The sequence below is a fragment of the Apiospora marii genome (assembly GCF_038362585.1).
Source record: "Apiospora marii strain CBS 49790 chromosome Unknown utg000013l_segment0_segment0, whole genome shotgun sequence".
Lineage (NCBI taxonomy): Eukaryota > Fungi > Ascomycota > Sordariomycetes > Amphisphaeriales > Apiosporaceae > Apiospora > Apiospora marii.
The window spans coordinates 1,985,049-2,006,144 of NW_027117384.1; the positions used below are offsets into that span (position 1 = coordinate 1,985,049).

Sequence of the window (21,096 nt, forward strand, 5' to 3'; positions counted from 1 at the left end):
TAAAAATGATGATATACGTGTGATAAGGCATAAAATCGACGGTGGTAAAACAATTTCCAATTCCCACCACGATATCACAGTGCTTGGTGAAACGTAGGATGACGGGGAAACTCGGACTCGGAATGGAGGCCTAGATGTGACCTGACTCTCGTATAGCAGGACAGCTGTTTCATATACCAGTATGCTTTCAGGAGTCTTTGCCTTGCTGCACACTGCTCCGTAAGTACGATTTTCCAACCACTATAAAGCAGTATGTGATCCTCCTAGGCAAGAGGTTAAACTATATTAGTTTAAGAGTTTATATTTATATATAAAGTATTAATATATTATCGATCGGTAAAGTTTAAAACTACTTAATTAGTTTTATATAACGCCCTCTTTCCCTCCCTCCCTTCCTCTCCCCTTTAAGTTTATATTATTACGTATAGCTTTAGCCTAATCTATTCGTCGACGTTATTATCGAGCTTATTAATCAGCGCTTAAAATTAAGTATCTCGTTAAATATTATTAAAGAAAAGGGTTTAAATTAAACCTTAAATATCCTTCTCTTTATTTTAAAATTCGTCGAATCGTTCGATTTATCCTTTAAGGAAAACTTTTTTATCGAAGTCCTATATTTTTTTTAAAAGAAAACGGTAACCGATTTTATATACTTTATAAAAAATTATTTTAATTAAAGGTTTATCTTTTTTAATATTCTTTATATATTTTCGAAATCGCGAATACTTTTTTTAAAGCTTTATAATATTAAAATAAATAATTTTATATTAATCGTTCTTTATTTCTTTAAATAATCTTTAATATATCCGGTATAAATTACTCTTAAAGATTTTTATCGTTATAATAAATAAATATAATAAAACGGATATATTATATCTTTTAATAAATTATAATAAATAATATATATAATTATATTAAATAGAAAATTTAATTTAAATAATTAATAAAGAAAATAAGGATAACCTTTTATACATAATCCATTAAATTATTAACAGCGACTGGAAATAGGACCGAAACTGGAGAGGGAATTTTATAATCACTGTAAACCGTTATTAAACTTTTATCAATTTATAAAAATTATAATTATTAAAATATTTTTAAAAATTTCGAAAATATTAAATATAATACTTTATTTTTAAATTTATTATTTTTAAAATAACCTATTCTTTATAAATCTTTTATTTCTATCGGGAAACCTTAATACAAATCGAAAAAAAAAAAAAAAAGAAGAAAAGAAAGAAGAAAAGTAACATGTGAGGGACAACTATTTTCTAAGCGAGTTGGACTAACTAATCGGACAATAATCTACCACGTCTGTCTGATATCAGGGACGTGATAAAGTGGCACTGAATGTATTGCATGCACGATATGGGAGGGCACCCAATGAGCCTATTCGCCGGACATTGGCCGACGCTTCGTTTCTCGGCGCCGTCCCGGTCAGCCAGTGGAGTCTCTGGCCTCTTTCGGCAATTTGGTTCCGTTCCTTTTGTTTCTACCTGGCGTGGATGGCTCCTTTTCCCTCCTACTAGTCAGGATCGAAACGAAGCAAAAAAGGAATGCCCAAAATGGGCGTTACAGGTGACACTAGCTAGCCGCGCACGCTTGGCTTCTAAACGAAACCTCTAGCTCTACCCTATATGCTGGGGCTGTTGTTGACTTGAGCTCAAGACGGCTATGCAAAGATCTGAATGAGTATAATCCCTCGGGTAATCCTGGCGCCGGAGTATACGTAGAACAAGTAAGTCGTGGGTAAGTACCTAGAGCCTGCCGGCCGCTAGCCTACTAGCCTAATGCTCAGCATGCCACTCAATGGACGGTCAGACGGGAGCGCTAGGCGATTGCCGCCAAACAGGCAAGCTGCAAGGTGGCCGATATACTGCAACATAAGGTAACGTTGGAGTTTAGATCTCACGAAGGCCTTGGGTTTCAAATCTGCACAGAGTTGCAGCTTCTCGAATGATCCCTCGATGGCCCCCGATCGACCCGCGGACCGTGATAGGCTTCCGGAAGATTGATCGGATTCTTTCCTTACCATGAACATCAAACGGATGCCACCCTTTAACCTCAGGTTGCCGGTGTCCGATCAGTGGATCATAATGGGAGCGATAAGGGAATGGTGGTGGTGGTGGTTGACGACTCCACCGAGCAGGACTGCCTGTCTTCAAAGTTGTCACGCTGTTTGGCACTGACTATCACGCCCATGCCCATGCCATGGGGTTGTTCAGCCCTTTTGATATTTATTGATTGATGTCATGTTCATGAAGGAGGCTCAAAAGGTGACCCTAAAAGCATCGGATCTTTAATCGTCCGGTCATGGTCTCGTTTGACCAGAAACCTTACAAGATCAGCCGGTGAATGAATCGGCAGTTGCTAGTGGGCGGCGCGCGCTGAGCTAGGGACGAACTTAGTAATCCGTCCGGTCGGCGCCTCGCTTCTTTCTTTCACCTCATCTTTGGATGGGAGGATCTCGAAGGTCGCCCGATGCGCCGATGTGCGACGCAACGTTGACGCAGAGAATGGGAGGGGGCCAAGAGATGATGCTCTTCGGAGAATTTGAAAAAAGCCTCATAATACTACCGAGATAATGGTAGGACTGACTGGCAGTTGCCGCTTCCTTAGTGCAACCTTGGAAACGCCTCCTCGCTCTAGCTGTAACAGAAACATCGGATGAAGTCCGAGGGAATGGAGTGTGCGCGATGAAAAAGCGGTCGGTCGGTCGGCCATCGCGACGCGATGGACCCCCCGTCCGAGGGTCACGATGGGAGTGTGACGGGAGCATCAATCACACGGCACATCAGAAAACAAACAATAATCTGTCTGCGCAACCGCGACGAAACCACCGATTGCTGCTGATGATACCTGAAGGCCGTTGGGAAACACCAATTGCGTGGTCCGTACGAGCATCAATCGCCCTGGCCGGCCACACGTGCGCGCCTGGATAAACAGCATCGCCCCTCGTCTGCCGGAATATCCCAACTTCCTCGTTGTTTTCATGTTGGGTCCCAGGAGCTGCACAGCCCCAAATGACATCAATGCATCGTCGCGCAACCTGTCCAGTTGTGTTGGCTCTGGGCGCACAAGACGACGGGCAAACGTTTGACAAGCCGGGAGTGCGTACCGCAATGGGTTCGTAGCTCCAGCCGGGTGGAATCTGCCTTTAGTCGGGCCATGCATGCAGAGCCGCAAGACCTGAGGGCACCAAGACACCAAGCTTCCAAGCCCTGATCCGCAATCGCATCCTCTTGGCTGGGTAGCCTGTCTCAGGTTGCCGCTGCTGCCCTGTTTCCTCTTTTTCCTTCTATTCCTTTTTCGAGTCGATGGAAAAACTATGCGAGCTGGCCCCAGCTGCGAGGTTCGACGACCAAGGCCACAAGGGAAGACGTGCCGGCCCACCGCGACGGCGCGGGAGGGGTGGTCAGCACGAATTGGGGATCCACCGAGGGAATGGTTTCACATCTGTCCTAGTATGATCGACGACAGGGTAGATCTGCCGCATAGCATCCATCTTGGCACACATACACATACACACGGACACAACCAACACCACCAACAACAACCTGCCAATTTACTGCTCGAGGTAGTCCCTCATTCGCTGTGGAACCGACTGGAACAAGTGGTATGGTCAGCAGCAGCCCGACTCCAGACAGACACCAGAGCTTCGACAATGGAAAAAGAGGAGCCCGGACGACAAGAAACGGAGGTGGGGAAGAAAATAGGAAACTGGTCTCGATAAGAGGTTACATTTACATCGCAGTGGCAGCGCACCTGCCTCTGGTCCCTCTCATGGTCCCTCTCCTCTCCCCCGGAATTCTGGCACCCGATCGGCAGCTTCCCGTGAGGATCTAAAACCATGTCCGCCTCTCTCCCAAGAAGCTTAAAATATATACGCTGCCACCCTGCACGCATCCCTTGAGCGAGAGAGAAAGAGAGAGAGAGAGGCGTTCCCGTCGCTCTCTCTTAACCGTGAGGAACACCAAGGATCGTCAACTTATTCTCCAGACTCTTCCCCATTTGTTCCCCTCCAGCCGCTTGGTTCGGTGCAGTCCATCTGTGCCTGGCCCATCTTGCTTGGGGTTGATCGATCCTGGTTGGGGGAAAACAGCAGGATCAAAAGGAACAAGAACGACTGGCCTTCATGGATACTCGCAACGACCACTACTACCCTTGCCTGTTTACATGGGAATCAAAATGTCCAATCTACTGACCGCTCCAATCGCGGCTCTCACCACCGTCTTTACCCACTCGTGCTCGGAATCCTGGCTGTTGACGACGACCCGAGCCCCGTCGCAGTTCCCGCCATTCCCAACTGGCGGGCCGGCCTCTTGCGAACTTCCCTCCTGGAATGACAACATCGCCGCCCAGGGCATCCGGTACTACTCACCTGCGATATGCCCCAGCGGCTTCTTCATCGGACCAAGCTGCGGGGTCACCAAGACGAGGACGCAAGAGGGCTTCCCTCCAGTGACCGCGGGCGAGACGGTGGCCTACTGCGTTCCTAGGTGAGAATGGAGCTTTTCTTTTTTTCCCCTGGCATCGCAATATTAACGCCGTCTAACCATCCGTCCGCCTTTCAGTGACTTCACATGCACAACCGACACGACAGACTTCCGGGGCGGTGTCTGGGGCTTTGCTACCGCCACGGCGCCCGGAGCCCAGGTGACGGTGGCGCCAGCCATTCAGATCCGCTGGCGAGACTCGGATCTTAGTATACTGCAGACACACCCCTTGACACCGGGGCTCTTGCTCGTCGGCGATCGGACCTTACCAACCTCAACAGGTTCGCCGGCAGCTAGTCCTACCGGCAATACGTCCATGAGATTCTCGACCATAGTCCCGGCTCCTTCAGGGACGACCCGGCCGCCAGCAGCGTCGCCCCCCATCACCACCACCGCACCACTATCGACACCCAACACCCAGCCGCCCAGCGCCACATCCGGGTCTGACACATTCGCCACGCGGTCGCCGAACGGCCTCGGCGGCTCGCCGTTCAGCAATCCGAACATCACGGCCGATTCTGAGCAGGGCAGCAAGGCTGCTATCGTGCTCGGGGCCACCTTTACGGCCCTGGCGTTCGTCGTGATCGCGCTCTTCGCCCTGAACCGCTATTGCCGGAAACGCCGGCGGCGCCACCGCCCCGAAAGCGAAAAAGACCACCTCACGCCCATCGGCGTCGGCGTCTGGGCGCGCTGCGGACAGAAGGCCGGTTCGTGGGGCGTTATGCTGAGGCGCAAATCAGAAAGGCGGGTCTACGTGAAGCAGCGCGACGACGCGGAGGCAGAAGTGGGAGGGGCAGGAGGAGCAAGAAGGCCCGTAACGGAGACGATCATGGAGGTCGACGCCTCGCCGCCTCTGGGGACGCGTGGGAACCCGGCCGAGCTGGAGGCGGCCTCGAAGCGGAACACGCAGCGCTGGAGCTGGATGTCGCGCATCTCCGACGTGGTGGGCGGTCGCAGATCGACGAGGACGCCCATCTCGCGGCCCGGCACGTCGAGCCGGGCCGAGTCGCGCCCTTCGCGCCCCGAGACCTCGTCCATTTTCGTCGGGCGCACGTCGGCGGACTGGGAGGCCTTTAGCAAGGAGCGGTGGCCGAACGGGCTCACGGTGCCGCCGCAGACTTACCGCGGCAGCGGCGGAGGGAACAATTACACTAAACGGTCATCCGGTATGACACGCAGTCTCAGCAAGAGGCCGTCCCCGCCATCGACGTCGCGATCACAGGCGCTTTCGCAGCTACAGTCGTATTCCAACGCGGCGGCGGCCGCATCAGCATCAGCATCAGCATCGAACGCCAACGCCAACAAGGGCCACACGAGGAACAAGTCGTCGCAGTTCCGCCTCAGCGAGCGGAGCGACGGGACGTTTGGGGAGATGCCGCGCAGTCCCGGGTTTGGGTTCCTGCCGAGCCCCACCAGTCCGGTCAGCCCTCTGAGCAGTCTATCTTCATGACGACGACGATGATCGACGATGATGCATGATGGATATGCTGCCGACTTGTTTATATGAGCCGTTTACTGGCTTTATTTAGTTTTTCAACCTATGATACCCACAATACGATATATTATGATACCTACATCTACGCAATCTCCTTGAAGAACTTCATGTCGCGACTGCTGCTTTTTCTCTGTGTCTGACAGGACGTGGTCACGAGTCATGAGACAAGTGGCATCTCGGGCACTCGAGCTGCTGCGCCACACAGTTTTGCTGAAGATGATGTCACCGTTTCTGTTGCGGCAGTTGACTCTACACGCTCCACACAGGACTTGTAATCCATCACCGTGGCATGGTGCTGTCAGTAGGGTTTCGTTTTGTGGTTGGTGACCCTTGGGAGTGGGTTCTTTCTTTGAACAGACAAAAGTCTCCGATCGAGTTGTGTGTGGGGGGTCGTGGTTTCACTGGCGGCGCCCAAGCGGCGGGCGCCAAGCCAGCCCTGGCGGTAGTTCGCTGCAAGGCATCGAACCCTATGACCCTTGATGCCTGTGGGCGCTGGTTTCATTGTGATGTTCTTCCCGGAATCTACGAATTTACTGGAAGTGCTCCGTATAGGTATGTTTACTTCGCCCTGAGGTAAGTTTCAATCGGCCATCGCCAACCCGGTGGGCGCAGCAGTGTTTCTCTCGTTCTCCCCCTTTCTAGGTTTAGCTAAGAGCAAGATGGGGAAGCTATACTCGGGGGAAGAAGCCTACGGCATTAAAGCCCCCGATTGCCCCAGGTAGCCTCTCTCATTCATCCAACCCACTCGGGAAAGGGTCCTTCGCGCCCGGAGCCTTGCCCCAGGGTTCAAGTGTGCTGGGGCACTGAGGAAACTTCTCTAACGCGCATGCATGCACCTCTGGTCAACAGGACAGAGTCAAAGCTCAATGCCCTCATACGGGTTGCCTATGGCTCCTGCCAGGTTTTTCTTGGATGACAGACTGATGATCACTGCCTGAGTGTCTCAAGTGATTGGAATCGAGATTTCTTTTGTGAAACCAAAGAAGCTATCTTTGGCCATGCTGTCCATTGCCAGGAGCCGCCCGAAGAACGCCGCTATCTCAGTTGTCTTATACCTGCACAGAGGTACGCGCTCGACGCTGTATGTGGCCAGTTCAATCCTGCAGTCCGTCCATGTAATCAAGCTTGGGTTATCATCAGGGACCTCATCATCCAGACCCAAGTACAGCTGTGGTGGCGGGCAAAGCTGTCCACCACCACCAACACCACCACTGTCAGAGTTGACGCGACAAGACCCATAGGCGCCTATGTATTGTACGTACGAGCAAACAACCACCGTAATCATCAGCGTCGAAGGTATCATGAGCGGAATGCGGGGTCTGCGGCGCCCGCTGACACGTTGGGCAGTCCCTGCGACGCGACCCTGACTAGCTTCCACAAAGCGATCCGGGGACAGGAAAGCTCATGCCAAATCTTTTGGCTCCCAAGGCCACCTGAGGGTTTATCAAATTTCAGATGAAATAATCGGCTCAGGTAGTGTCCAGAACATTCGGGAGCAACTAATAGGTAATCAGTTGGACCTGAGAATCGTTTGCCGATGGGATGGTTCACCGGTGGGGGCGGATGGAGTGCCTGTGGGATAGCCTCTCGGCAGTCAATGTGGGATGGGATGGGATGGCTTACAGTGTGTGTGGGCTGTTTGGTGTGGGGTTACCCGTCCCTGCCACATGCCGACTGCAACACTGACAGATCCTCCCGCCCAATTCCCCCGTCGCTGATGATGATACATCGAAGACAGACAGAGGAATGTACGTACCTCTTCCTTTTTAGTAATCATGGCCGGCGAGAACACCATGGAGGAGGAAGCATTTCCAATCTCGAAAGGAACCCTACGTTTTGGATTACTAAAGTTGCGTTGCCCATCCAGACCGTGAAGAGGCATACATAAAGTGCATGTTGAACCTGTTAAAGCCTTGTTTTTCAACTTCTCATAGACAGCACATTCTCCCCTGAACCTGAGCCAGAACTTGAACCAGTATTAGTACTCATCTCTATCATTGTACCTTGCAATCAACTGTGTCGACAACATGAGCAGCATTACCAAAGTCGCATTGGCCGGTGTAAGTTGAAGTTCCATCGATCCAGAATGGCAACGCTTACTTACTAACATACGTCGCGCAGGCCACCGGCAATCTCGGCCCCGCCATCCTGGACCAGCTCCTGGCCGCCGGCTTCCAAGTCAAGGTCCTGACGCGCCAGAGCAGCAGCCACACGTTCCCCGACTCCGTCGAGGTGGCCCCGGTGGACTACGACTCCCTCGACTCGCTCGCCGCCGCGCTCGAGGGCCAAGACGCCGTCGTCTCCACCCTGGCGTCCCTGGCCCTCGAAAAGCAGCTCCTCCTCGCCGAGGCCGCGAGCCAGGCCGGCGTCCGGCGCTTCATCCCCTCCGGCTTCGGCTCCAACACGGTGCACGCCAAGACGTCGAAGCTGCCCAGCTACGGCCACAAGATCGCCGTGCAGGAGGCCCTGAAGCGCGAGGCGGCCAGGGAGGACGGCAGCGGCATGACTTACACCATCGTCATCAACGGGCCCTTCCTCGACTGGGCCGTCCGGGTCGGCTGGCTCGCCAACCTGCAGACGCGCGAGATCAACCTCTGGGACGGCGGCGACCGCGTCTTCAGCGCCACCACCCTCGCCGGCGTCGGCCGGGCCGTCGCGGGCGTCCTGTGGCACCCGGCCGAGACGCGGAACCGGGCCGTCTTCGTGCAGGAGGCGGCCCTCTCGGGGCGCGACCTCGCGCGCTACGCCAAGGAGGCCACTGGCGGCGGCGGCGCCGACTGGAAAGAGCACCGGCCCTCGGTCGACGAGCTGGTCGACGCCGGCTGGGCGGAGCTGAAGAAGGAGCGGCCGAATCCGGACAACTGGGTCATGAACTTCATCACGGCGGCCGTGTTCGGCGAGGGCTACGGAGCGCACTTTGAGGAGAACGATAACGCGTTGTTGGGCGTCAAGGAGATGGGCGGGGATGAGATTGTTGCTATGTTGAAGAAGCTCGCTTAGACTTGATTTTATCAGCCTGTTCCTCATTTCCTTAAAATGTCTACAGTATCTAACTTAATCTCAAATTGACAAATAGCATAACGACAAAGGCATCGGCAATATGTGGGCCTATCTTCATAGTGATTCCGTAGTAAAAACTCGCCGTAAGCCGCAAATAGCTAACCCTTCCGCCCTCAGCGTTCCCTCCCCATTACCAATTGCCGCCAGCTTACCACAATTCAGTCTTTGACTTCTGTTACTTATTCCCCCAGCCACGTTAGCGTTCGTTTCTGGAAGGAGAAGTTGAATCAAATAGAGTCTTCTTACCCCGTATTTCCATCTTGTCCATGTCGAATACGCTGAGACGGAAAAGAACAAGTCAATCAGTGGCTTCTCTTGATGGGGCGATTCGTTCTTCTTCGTTGGGGATAGTCATGGCTCACCTGTAATAGGCATTCAGAAAGGGGCTTCCTAGAATGACAGCGTCTTCCGGGATCGGCCCCCCGTCCTCTGTGTATCCTGACGTGGGGAAGATGTTGAAGGTGCAATGATCCCCCACTCCCTTTGGGTTCACCACCCGGTAGGCGTACTGGAACGCCGTCACGGTGAAGCTCTGGCCAGCCAGCTCGAAAACGAGGTCGGGCAAGTGTCTCCTCGCCGCGCAGTTGATTATACATGCGAGCCCCATCCCGCACCGCTTCCCCGCCCATTCCGGGATGGACCGGTGGATCATCCCCACCAGGGGCCGGGGCAGGCCGATGAACCACTGCGTGGAGAAGACGGCCATGGTCGAGGCGTTGAAGCGGTAGTCGATGGGCTGCGTCCGGTTCGCCCAGCGGACCGACTGCGCCGCCACGGCCCAGACCCGGTCGTCGTCCCGCAAGAGGGGCAGGGCGGCGAACCCGGAGTCCCGGTACTTGTCCGCCACGCCGCCGAACGTCATCGCCCCCGCCGTCGCGCCCACGTCGCCGTTGCTGCCGTCGTAGTCGAAGCCCCCGCGGGCGGCGCGCGGCACCTCGATGGCGAAGACGTTGTCGTCCAGCACGCCGTCCCGCACCATGCGGGCCCAGGGCGAGGGCAGGTACGACGCCGTGGGCTCGGCGGGCGTGTTCCACCGCGGGCTGAGGCCCAGGACGCCGTCGTAGTTGAGCCAGAGGTGCAGCAGGGCCTCGGGCTGGGCGTGCTCCACGGCCACGAACGGCTGGCGCTCGACTCGGAGTCCGCCGCCCCCGACGTGGAAGGTGTCCAGTGCCGCAGGGCCCGAAAAGTCGACGAGGTTCTGATCTATGTAGTACCAGCCCAGGTCGCTAGACTCAGCCGTCGAGGACTCGTTGGCGCGGTAGCGGAACATCTCGAAGCCCGGGTCGCAGTATTGCGTGCTCAGCGAGGCGTTGGGCACGAACATGGTGTCCCAGACGAGATCGACGTACAGGCGGAAGGGCTGCGGCGGGTTGCCCAGCGCCGCGACGGTGGCCAGACCGAACGGACCAGGGGTGTACCACATGTCGGCGCCTTTGGCTGAAGGCGAGTCGCCAGAAAGGACAGTCTGTTCAGCGCGTGTATGGAGTTGGCGACCACCAGGGTCTTGGTCGACGTGCCATATTGGGCTGGTATGAATTCCGCCTTCAGACAATGCTCCGAAGACCGATAAGAGGCAAAGCAGCAATAGCAACATGGTCGATATGGCGAATTTGGTCGGGGTAGCAAAATGGTTGAAAGTGGTTGTGGGTTGGGAAAAATGAGATTAGATGTGTTGGTTCCTCAAACATGTTGGTTCCGCAGAGATGTTGGTCCGGCAGAGATGTTGGCTCTGCAGGGGCAATACTTTTGTAATTGTATGGAGGGGACGATGTGACGTAATCATGCGCCCTGTCGGGGAATCCAGGACGTATTAGGGGTACTCGGCGCGACATGCACAGCCCTTTCCGGATGTTCCGCCGAGTCGTCTGTCAGGGGCACGGGAGTACAGCATTGGGAAGGATCAAACGGTCCGATAGCAATGAGTATTGATTCGCCTTCTCGCTAACTATCCTAGGCCATGCATATGCTCTCGTCTAACGAGGCAGACATGCCTTGTTGGTCCGTTCGGTTGCAACATCACATACTGCAACTGAGGATTCCGCCTTGTGGGAATCGTGTTGGGCGAAAATCGCGTGTTGTCTATGAATAGGTAGGCATTGCAACCTACTACATAATACATGCTACAAAGCTTCTTATTGTGTCCACACTGGCCTCAAAGCACAGCAAGGGCCGGATGAACTATTCACTTGGACTTTCGAAAGCTCGCCTCAAAGTATAGTATCAATCGAATAAGTGTTCGATACCAGCCGGTTGAGAACAATGCTGTCGGTTTTCTGAGAAGTACTGCCATGCATCAAGAGACGAAAGGGGAACTGAACCCTGCGTCTAAGATTTGACTCTATGTCTCTCCGCGGCACGGGGTCTGGTTATATGGTATCTCGAATCCTTCTCTAGGGAGAATGTGGGGATAGACAGCAGACTTGCACTCATGGGATCCAATATCTAGCCACAGGCACTGAGAGGAACGAATGCGCCGCTGGTTATCTCGCATGCTTGAACACTCGAGGCTGCCCATCTTCCGCCCCCATCGTCCGACATGGTATTCCTGCCATACCCCTGGGGACATCACGGAGGCCAGAAAGGGAAGGAGGGAGAGTTGGACAGCTAGAAGGAATACAGCTCGCCGCTGAGCTGCATATCTCTGGAGATTGGCCAAGGAGTTGGAGGATCGTACAGTTGACCCTCTCTTAGATTATCGGGCGACAATGCCCGTTCATCCGCCATCCCCTCGCCTACATTGGTGATTTGTTGGTGATCTAGTGACATGATCTGTGTCGAGGGATGTTGCTCCTGACGGAAGAGTCGGCCCAGCGTCACGATCATCTGATGAGGAAGGTCGTCAAGTGAAAATATACATGTTACATGATGAGGTGAGTATTTATAGGGGCTAGATAGTTCCCGAAATCCATCGAGTTGAATCATAGTGCCACAGCAAGAGCGCGACCTCTGCAACGACCGTTGTAATAATGCATCTCGAGCCTGTTCCGAAGCCCTGCTGGGCCTTCGTTGCCTGGCTTGTGCTGTTATGGTCACCGAGCTTTGTATCGGCTTGGCCGGTCCACCTGGATAGCGAGGAGCTCATGTACTACAATGTGTCTCTCCTTGATGCACTCGCGTCCCCAGAGGTGGCCTCCGCCAACCATATATTCCAGAGGCAACAACAAGATCCTGTACCGGCCATGCACATGCCGGAGCTTCGGATCCTGCCCCTTGGAGCGTCCATCACGAGAGGAGAGAAGTCCAGCACCATGAACGGGTAAGTTGCTCCATTTACCAAAGTCTACCGAGCGATTCTATTCGGTATAGATCTCAGCTAACAACGCGGCACGTAGCTACCGTAAACCGCTGCGAGATCAACTTCGTTTTGATGGGTGGAATGTAAACATGGTGGGCAGCAAATCTGACGGGTCCATGAAAGACAACGTATGAATCGTTTCCTCGAACTCGGACTGTCATTGAAAACCTCGAGAGAGGCAGCTGACAAAGCGAGGACAGAATCATGAAGGGACAGGAGGAGATGTCGTGGCCCAGGTCCATCAGAAATCCAAGAACTCATACGCCTACAAGCCAAACGTGGTGCTCATCAACGCTGGTACCAACGATTGCAACCAAGACGCAGCCATCGGCCAGATTGGCAGCAGGATGGAGGCCATGATCAACGACCTCTGGGGGGCCCCCGATATGCAAGATACTGTCATCATCCTCTCCAGCGTGCTGCCCACCACCAACCCAGTGTGCCAGCCTCTGCGGGCCGGGGTCAACGGGCAGTACGCTACTCTGGTGGACAAGCTCCAGAAGGCGGGTCGACCAATCATCTGGAAAGACCTGAGCTGGATGAAGCTCGACGAGGGGATCGGCCCTGATGGCGTGCACCCCGACGACCATGGCTACGCCATGATGGCACGCATGTGGTACTTCGCCATCCACGAGGCTTGGTTCCAAGGACTGATCAAAGACCCCGTGCCTTGGGACGAGGACGAGGGCGGCGGCGACGGCCAGGGGGAGGGGGCCGACACCTCGTGTTGGCCGAGCCCCGGGTCTGGAACCAATGCCGGCAGCCTGACACAGAAGGGCTCGGGCGAAGGTGACGGCATCTACATGCATTCCTCTACGGAGCAAGGCGTCATCTGGGAGCAGGACAGCGGCTGGGATCGCGATCAGTGGATGTTTGCACGGCTGTGGTCCTCGGCACAGGACGATCTGCTCGGATGGTTCCGGGAGACAGACGACAGCCCCATCACGTATGCAGTGTGGAAGAACACATTCGGCAGTGGGCCGGTGGGCCAGTGGTTCACCAAGCTCGGCGACATGCCCACGCCATTCTACTGCATTCCCCGGGGCGTTCGCTGGGTGGACTTGAACAGTAAGTTTAGTTTCTGGCCACTGCGTTTCTGACATGATAATTTGGCTGACTCTTGACGCTTGACACTTGACAGGCGACGGCCGCGATGACTTCTGCTGTATTTACGGCAATGGAGATCTCCATTGTTCCATCAACAACGGAGACGGTACGAACGAGAAGTGGCCATCCTTCACGTCCCTTGGCATGATCAAGCAAAATGAAGGTTGGCCGCAGGCCAATGTCCGCCTTGCCGATATCGATGGCGATGGACGCACGGATTATTGCGTCCTCAAGGACAACGGAAGCATAGATTGTTGGCGCAACGGCGGGGCCAGTGAGCAAACTTTCTATTCCCTCTAGTGTCTTTAAATTGTCCACTAACCTTGGTCGTATCCGACAGAGGACAAGCCGGAATTCTGGCAACCTCTTGGGACACGGTTCACTGGGAAAGGCTTCGATGATCTCAGGTAATTACCTCCAATGGCAATGCAAAATCACCAATCGGACAAGAGCTAATCAACCATGTTCTACCAGGGGTGTGAGATTCGAGGACATTAACGGAGATGTTCGTACAATTCCTCAAAGTGTGCCTAATCAAGTACTCAGTTCTGCGGAGCTAACACGGGTGATTTATTAGGGTCGTGACGACTGGCTCTGGGTCGCAGATGATGGCCGGACTACGACTTGGACCAACTCGCGAAGCTGTGCCCAGGGGCGTGATGGCGACGGTCTCAATGTCGCCTGGCGCCAGGGGCACAACAAAGACCGGCCTAATGAGGGATGGACTCACGGCGGCATGGGAGGATTTGCGAGCAGCGAGTATTCCCAAAATCATCCCTTGTCCAAATGCTAACTCGGGCATAAGCTGGTCTGCGGAATCGCATCCATTTCGCCCGGATCATGGGCGGCTTCTCCCCGCAAACCTCGATTGGCATGAGGCCCTTGCTTGACTACGTCTTTATGGAACACGAGCTCCTCGACAACGGGCAGCATCGTTTCCGTATGCGGTTATGGTACAATACCGGGAGCGGCGCAACCAAACTTGAAGGTGAGTTGGAAGATCTTCCATGAGAGGGTGCTATCCCCCGTGTCTGTCGCTTGCGTCTTGATTAATCAGGCATTGCTTGTTTTGTTTAGCCGATGGCAACAAATACGGCAACATGCTCGGCCACTCCGATGGCCGAATGGATTATGTGTGGACTTTATCTGGCGGTCGGATGACCCTCTATCCCAACCTAGGTAAAAAGAGTATCTCGGGAGATGAGTCCTTTTGGGGAGAAAGCAGCATCATATTCGAGCCGGGATCTGCCTACGACTTGAACCGGAAAACCCTCCACTTAGCTGACTGGGATGGCGACGGCCGTGACGACATCATCTTTGTGGATGGCAATTCGCTCAATACGGTGACCCATGTCTGGCTCAACCGGTGAGTAGTTTTCGCCAGGCTGATTGTTTCTTTCCTCTTGTCAGTCTCACGATATCACAATACATCACTGACACAATGATTCAGTTGGCAGGATAGTAGTTGGGATTGGGAGCACCTTGACAACCCGAGCTCGGCTCTGCGATGCGAAAACGGAGACGGGCCCGGAATTCACGACATTTCTGTGCGCTTTGCTGACTTGGATGGGAACGGGTACGACGACTATCTTTGTGAGCACTCCCTGTTTAATATACAACATGGAATCTTTTTCTTTCTTTGCTTTCTTTGCTAACGCAATATCAAAAGGTATCGACAAGGATGGACGAACCACCGCCTTTCTCCACGGCCCAGAGGGATGGGTGGACTATGGCCAGGTCAAGGTGACCGAGGGTGCCGACCGCGCCAACATACGATGGGAAGACGTCAATGGGGACGGCCGCGCCGACATGATCTGGATCGACAAGTTCGACGGCCACGGTACCGTGTGGTACAACAACGGCGAGTTCCCCGGCGGCGTCGACCCGGGGTCGGGGTCCACGTTTCACTGGCTGCCGCAAGGCACCCTCTTCGACGGGCACACGGCCGGCACCTGCGTCTACTACCCCGACCTGGACGGAGACGGAAGGGCCGACTACCATTCGATCCTGGGGACCTGGACCAACCAGGCCGAGACATGGTTTAACCGATGCGGAGGAGGCGGTCGCGGCGGGGATGTCCAGGGCGACGATGGCCCCATTAGCGACCCCGTCCTGCCCAAAGTCGCGTCCAACTTTCGTAAGTCATCCGCGCTACTATTGCTTCTTGCATCCATGACGAGTATCTTCTTGATCCTGACCCAAATGGGCCAGACTGGTTCGATTGGAATCGTCCCAATTTCGTCAGCCTCGGCGACTCGTACGCGGCGGGCATCGGAGCGAAAGCCGGGACAGATGAAACAGACGTCATTGACGATTACGACTCAACGGGCAAGTGTCACAAGTTCAGAGGGGCATATGCCCAGTATCTAGCAAAAGACAACAGGGTGGGCTCGAGGCTGCATCACGTTGCCTGCACGGGGGCCGTCGTCGACCAATTCTACAACGCCGACTCCGAAAAGGGGCAACCGCCGCAGTGGAACCGCGAGACGGTCGCGCTCAAGGTGTGGTCCGTCGGCTGGGGCACCTTCTCCTTCACCGGCAACGACGTCGGGTTCTCCAAGATCGCGACGTGGTGCCTCTACATGAACGGGCCGAACCCGTGCGATCGCAGGATCCGCCGGGCCGAAGAGATCATGGACGATCCCGCCTTTGCGCAGCGGCTGAGGAACACCCTGTGGAAGGCCGGCCGCATGATCAACGACAACGGCGCGGCGGGCTGCGACCCCAACGAAAGCACCGAGAGTTGCCAAACGCAAACCTGGCATGACATGGAGCTTTTCGTGACGGGGGTAAGAATCCCCTTCTTCTGGAAAAAAAAAAGAGGAAAGCCGCTGACAGGGAATGACCACAGTACGAGAAATTCTTCAATGCCGAGACAGATACGTGCAAAATCCAAGGCGTGCCTGAGCTTGATAAGTATACCAATTACAATTTGAATGGCGAACGGGGCAAGGCGCATCGTGCGCGCCTGAACGCCTTGGTCGAGAGGCTCAACGGCATCATCAAAGACGCCGTCGCATGGGTCCAAGAGCAGAGCAGCTATCCGAAAGATAGGGATAACCCCAACGTCCCCGACATCCAGAAGAGGTCCCAGTCCTACACCGTAAGTCCGGCTTTCCGATGAATGACCCAACCCTCCCCCCTCCCAGCTAACTGTCCCTCTTCTCTTCTTTCCACAGTACATCGACGCCGATGCCCTGTTCGAGGGCCACCGCCACTGCGAGCCGGACGACCCGCTGGGCCACTGGTCGCAGGGCTGGTTCCTGGAGCCCTGCGGCCCGGACAAGCCCCGGGCCGAGGACGGCAACGACGGCGACCCCAACGACGACGACCCCGAGAACGAGGGGGGCATATGCACGCCCGGCGGCGACCTGGGCTTCGACCCGGCCGACCTCGACGAGCCGCACGAGCAGGAGGCGTTTGAAGCGACCTGCGACCCCGGCATGGGAGGCTACCTCGGCGCGCTGTGCCAATTCATGCACCAGGACCCCTATAACACGGCGGAAATCCCGCGGGCCCTCATGAAGGGGCTGCATCCCAAGTCGGCGGGGCACTTGGCCCAGGCCAATGCCATCTGGGCCAAGATCCAGGAGTATGCCGGGCCCCGGCCTTGATGACGCCATCGGCGCCCCTCGTTCTTTTGGCTGTCTAAGCTGGGTAGCATAGGCCTCTGTTTTTTCTTTTGACCTATCGGCTTTGCTTATTTCTATAAGCTTTCCTTTCATTTTACATTTCTTTCTAAAGGCGAGATAGTTTTTCTTATTTAGAGGAGGTTTTCTTTCTTTCTTTTAGGTATCAGCTATTTTATTATATATCTTATATCTTATAAGTACCCCTTAAAAACATCCCTTCGACCTACCCCTGTATCCGTTTCCACTTTAGCCTCCAGTCAGTCTGCCAGCCAACTCCCCTTTACTACCCGTTGGATTTGAACCGCGTGCCACCTTTTAGTCGCTCGGTGGTAGGGACGGATCTATCCGGGGAGGAGGGAGATCATTCCTCACCAGTAACACGCACTCCTGAATAGACGGTGATTGTGAGAGCTCAACTCAAAATATGCGTATCACACGAATGCGCGGTCCTGGAGGCCGAGCTTGACAAGGTAACTTTGTTGACCCGCCAGTAAAGCCATCAAGTGACTTGAATTCAGTCCAATGTCAAAGCTACCGCATGTGGGCTTGGCACGTGCGCCCGAAGATGCTTAAGTAGTGGGTTTCCATCTATCCCATCCCCCAACGCTACCACTTTAATGAAGGTGTTTGTTACACACCCTTTCAGCTACTCCGACCATCACGACAGTTATCCTATCAACTACACGTGGCCTCGATGTCTTGATGGAAGCAACAACAAGCGCCGATGCAAGCAAACGAGAGACAGAAGTTCAAACCTCGCTGTCGGCGTGCAGTTTGAGGCAGTTTTCCAAGGAAACTCGGCCGGCTCGAGGTGTCGCAAATTGGATTGCCATATTAAGGGGGTTGAGCGCATTTCGGACCATCTTTCAAGTGTCTGACAGACGCAGGAACGCCAAAGGACCAAGACCGTTCTCTGCGGTGCCAATCGCTTCTCTGCTTTCGCGTGGCAATACGCCAGCCAGACCATTGAGCCAACAAACCAAAACCTGGGACCGCCCCGAGGTACATCCCAACTCTACGACAAGGAACAGGTGTCCGCCGAGAGCCAGCAAAAATATAAAAGGACAGACACATCCTACTTAGCGCCTGTCTTCATTATTGACTCAGCCGGCCAGCAATCTTGAATTCTTTGTACTTGGAGGACTTTGGGTCTATTTGGCTCTTAAATACTCCAGGTCTTTCGAGGGGGAGGGTGGAGGCTCTGCGGGTTAAGCGTCAGGATGGAATAACCGCTGCGTGTAGAGGAGTGCCTACGCCGGTGATTCGGCAAAAGACGCGTCTCTCCTACGACTGCGAGCGGACGACTGAGCCAGCACAGTCATGTCTCAATACCCATGATGAACGGAACGGTCAAAGGCGAACTCGAATAGAACAGGTCTTCTATTCCAGAGGGCCTGTCTTTCGAGTTGTCTAGCCGTAAAACTGAGGTATTCAACCATCGTGCGATATGACAGAGTCAAGTGGCTACTGTTTGGCGATCAACCAAGGTCTGATGAGATACGAGAGAATCAGCTTGCTCAAGCGCGGCTGACCCCATCTCTTCTGATGAACCGTGCCCATGCAGGCCGACATGTTCTATTTCTGAGTGATTTGGCATTGGAAGAACATTCCGAGAACAGACCAACATCTCTGTCCTAATTAACTCATGAGCAAGTAAGGGCAAAATTCCGACTCAGGGTCAAATTCATCTGGCAAAGAAAATCAGTAACTCGGGCGTGGCTCAAGAACAGCCTATCGAATATGCAAGGCACTATCTGATTTACCCATGTCTAGTTAGATGCGACAGCCTTATCTGCTGGCTCCATCCATATACGCATAGAGTGGGCTGTGCTTTCCTGTCACTTATCGGTAAATGACATAAGAGGAGGTAGCCCACTAGTTGCAGTCCGATCCAAAAACGACTATGGGGATCATAAAGCTAGTGCTGGCACTGTCGTACTTTTTAACGTGGAGTATAATATTTTGATTTGACTAGTTTGTACTTGAAATAAAGGCTATATAAGGATTGAAATATAAAAAGATGGGTATGGGCCGTCTGGCCTAGTAGAAAACCGAGCCAACAAGCGAATGGAAGGCCACACCCAAAGCCAACCCCGACCACGACAAAGCCGCGGACGGAACGTAAAAGCCTGTGGAGGCAGAGGTAATAGGGGTACCACCAGTGCCACCGCTGCTGATAGTACCATTGCTGCTGCTGTTGCTGGTGCTGTTGGTGATGGCCTCGTTGGCCGTAGCCCGGTCGTTTCCCCCCTTGGAAGCAGCCAGGGACAGCGCGCCGTGCACGTCCTCCAGGAACGAGCCGACGATGCCGCCGCCGCCAGAGCCAGAGCCGGAGCTGAACAGGTGGCTCATGTCCCACATCATGACGCCGCCGAAGGAGGAGAAGGTGGCGCAGTACTCGACGACGGGCCTCAGCAGGGCCGGCTCCAGGAAGCCCGACGACGCGGCCGCCTTGCTGGCGGGCACGCCCAGCAGGATCTTGACGTTGGGGTTCTTGCTGCCGCGGCTGCCGTCGGTGGTCTTGCCGCGGGCCCAGGCGTCCCAGACGGCGAAGTTGAAGGCCGACTGTTGTCCTCCTGCTCCTCCTCCTTGTCGCTTTCGCGAGGATCCGCCGCCGGTCAAGCCGCCCAGCGCGCTCTGGACGAAGTTCTGGACGCCGCAGAAGTTGTTGTAGAACTGGACCATGACGAAGTCGAAGCTGACCTCGCCCGCCAGCATGGCGCCGTCGGCCACGTCCGGGTAGACGCACTGCGGCGCCGCCGACAAATAAAACTTCTTGGTCTTGGAGGCGGCGGCGTCCATGAGCTCGCGCAGGCGCTGGGCGAAGGGGACCATGTTCTGGGTGGGGGACTCGAAGTCGAAGTCGAAGCCGTCGACGACGGCGCTGCCGAAGGGCCGGTTGGCCGTCTGCGTGTTGGGGCCGAACAGGTTCCACACCTTTTCGGCCGCGGCCCGGGCCTCGGCCGGCGAAGCGAAGCCGCCTTCGTTGTAGGTCGCGCCGCCGATGGACAGCATGACGGTCTTGCCGTGCTTGGCTTGGCAGGTCTTGATGTCCTCGGCTACCTGGGGGCAGCTCAGGGCCTGGGATCCCGGGAAGGTGGTGCAGTTGTCGTTGCCGTTCGCCAGGTTGATCACGGGGTCCTTCAGGGAGATGAGGAAGGCGATAGGGATGATGTTGAAGTTCGAACTGCCGCAGTAGGTGCTTAACCGCTGCTGGCCGCCGCTGACGAAGTTCTGGCCCCAGTATACGGCCATGTTGTCTCGCGAATTCTGTTGGAAGCCGGCGGCTAAAGAGGTGAACACGGCGACGGCCGCTGCCAGCCTCACATACAAGGAGGAATGCATCATGGAATGAATGTATGATGATGATGGATGAATGAATGTGTTTGTGTGTGTACAGTCAATGTAACCACAGTACAAGAACAACAACTGATCCAAAGAGAGAGTGTTTTGCTTTGATTCCGCCAAATCCAAACACCATCCCAAAACGGTCCTGCACGGCGGGTGTTGCCTTTATATCCATCTCGCTCGCCATCTGTCCAGAGTCGCGCATGCATGTGTCATTTGACAGACGGCCGCTTATTTGCGTAGTCTCCAACGGCGGCGGCGGCAAAAATTTCATTACTCAACGAAGTGTGGTGGTTGATTTTGGTGGTGCTGGACTGACTCGGCCAAGCCAAGATTGCCTCAACTGCCATCTGAGACAGCAGGTAAACTCACGCCTGCTGTTCCGGACGTATCAAAAAACGGATGGTGACTCGGGATGACTAAAAAATCTAACTGCCGTCTGTGTTCGTTAATTCGGTTGTCTTCACCCACTTTGGAAGCGGCAAGTCCAGGAGATGTATCTGCCGGTGCAATACAACGGAGGCGTGGTGCACCTTCTGGACGGGCCAAATACACACGGCGTTGCCGCATGGTAGTCGGTGTTGTATGCACCCACTTGTTCCCCATACTTTGCGAAAAATGCCGGGGCGCTGGCAGTGGAGAAGCTCGGAGTCAGATCCGAAC

The 21,096-nt window shown here is 54.5% G+C and overlaps 5 protein-coding genes across 5 annotated transcripts; 3 read left to right on the plus strand and 2 right to left on the minus strand.

Annotated features, from left to right (window-relative positions):
* Positions 1–4,188: 4,188 nt before the first annotated feature.
* Positions 4,189–5,946, plus strand: PG985_015749 (uncharacterized protein; the record flags this gene model as incomplete). The annotated part of the gene is made up of 2 exons (XM_066835515.1): positions 4,189–4,499; positions 4,575–5,946. 2 exons carry the CDS (start codon positions 4,189–4,191, stop codon positions 5,944–5,946), a joined length of 1,683 nt encoding a protein of 560 aa, XP_066676718.1.
* A 2,072-nt stretch (positions 5,947–8,018) lies between these two features.
* Positions 8,019–8,991, plus strand: PG985_015750 (NAD(P)-binding protein; the record flags this gene model as incomplete). The annotated part of the gene is made up of 2 exons (XM_066835516.1): positions 8,019–8,051; positions 8,113–8,991. 2 exons carry the CDS (start codon positions 8,019–8,021, stop codon positions 8,989–8,991), a joined length of 912 nt encoding a protein of 303 aa, XP_066676719.1.
* Positions 8,992–9,409: 418 nt separating this feature from the next.
* On the minus strand, positions 9,410–10,474 carry PG985_015751 (uncharacterized protein; the record flags this gene model as incomplete). Its single annotated transcript, XM_066835517.1, has 1 exon — positions 9,410–10,474. One exon carries the CDS (start codon positions 10,472–10,474, stop codon positions 9,410–9,412), a length of 1,065 nt encoding a protein of 354 aa, XP_066676720.1.
* Positions 10,475–12,017: 1,543 nt separating this feature from the next.
* Positions 12,018–17,067, plus strand: PG985_015752 (uncharacterized protein; the record flags this gene model as incomplete). The annotated part of the gene is made up of 14 exons (XM_066835518.1): positions 12,018–12,307; positions 12,384–12,474; positions 12,547–13,414; positions 13,488–13,727; positions 13,794–13,860; positions 13,928–13,958; positions 14,031–14,208; positions 14,259–14,441; positions 14,531–14,819; positions 14,904–15,046; positions 15,123–15,590; positions 15,665–16,242; positions 16,305–16,556; positions 16,633–17,067. The coding sequence occupies 14 exons, from the start codon at positions 12,018–12,020 to the stop codon at positions 17,065–17,067; spliced, it is 4,113 nt and encodes a 1,370-aa protein (XP_066676721.1).
* A 2,058-nt stretch (positions 17,068–19,125) lies between these two features.
* On the minus strand, positions 19,126–20,430 carry PG985_015753 (uncharacterized protein; the record flags this gene model as incomplete). The annotated part of the gene is made up of 1 exon (XM_066835519.1): positions 19,126–20,430. One exon carries the CDS (start codon positions 20,428–20,430, stop codon positions 19,126–19,128), a length of 1,305 nt encoding a protein of 434 aa, XP_066676722.1.
* Positions 20,431–21,096: the final 666 nt, after the last annotated feature.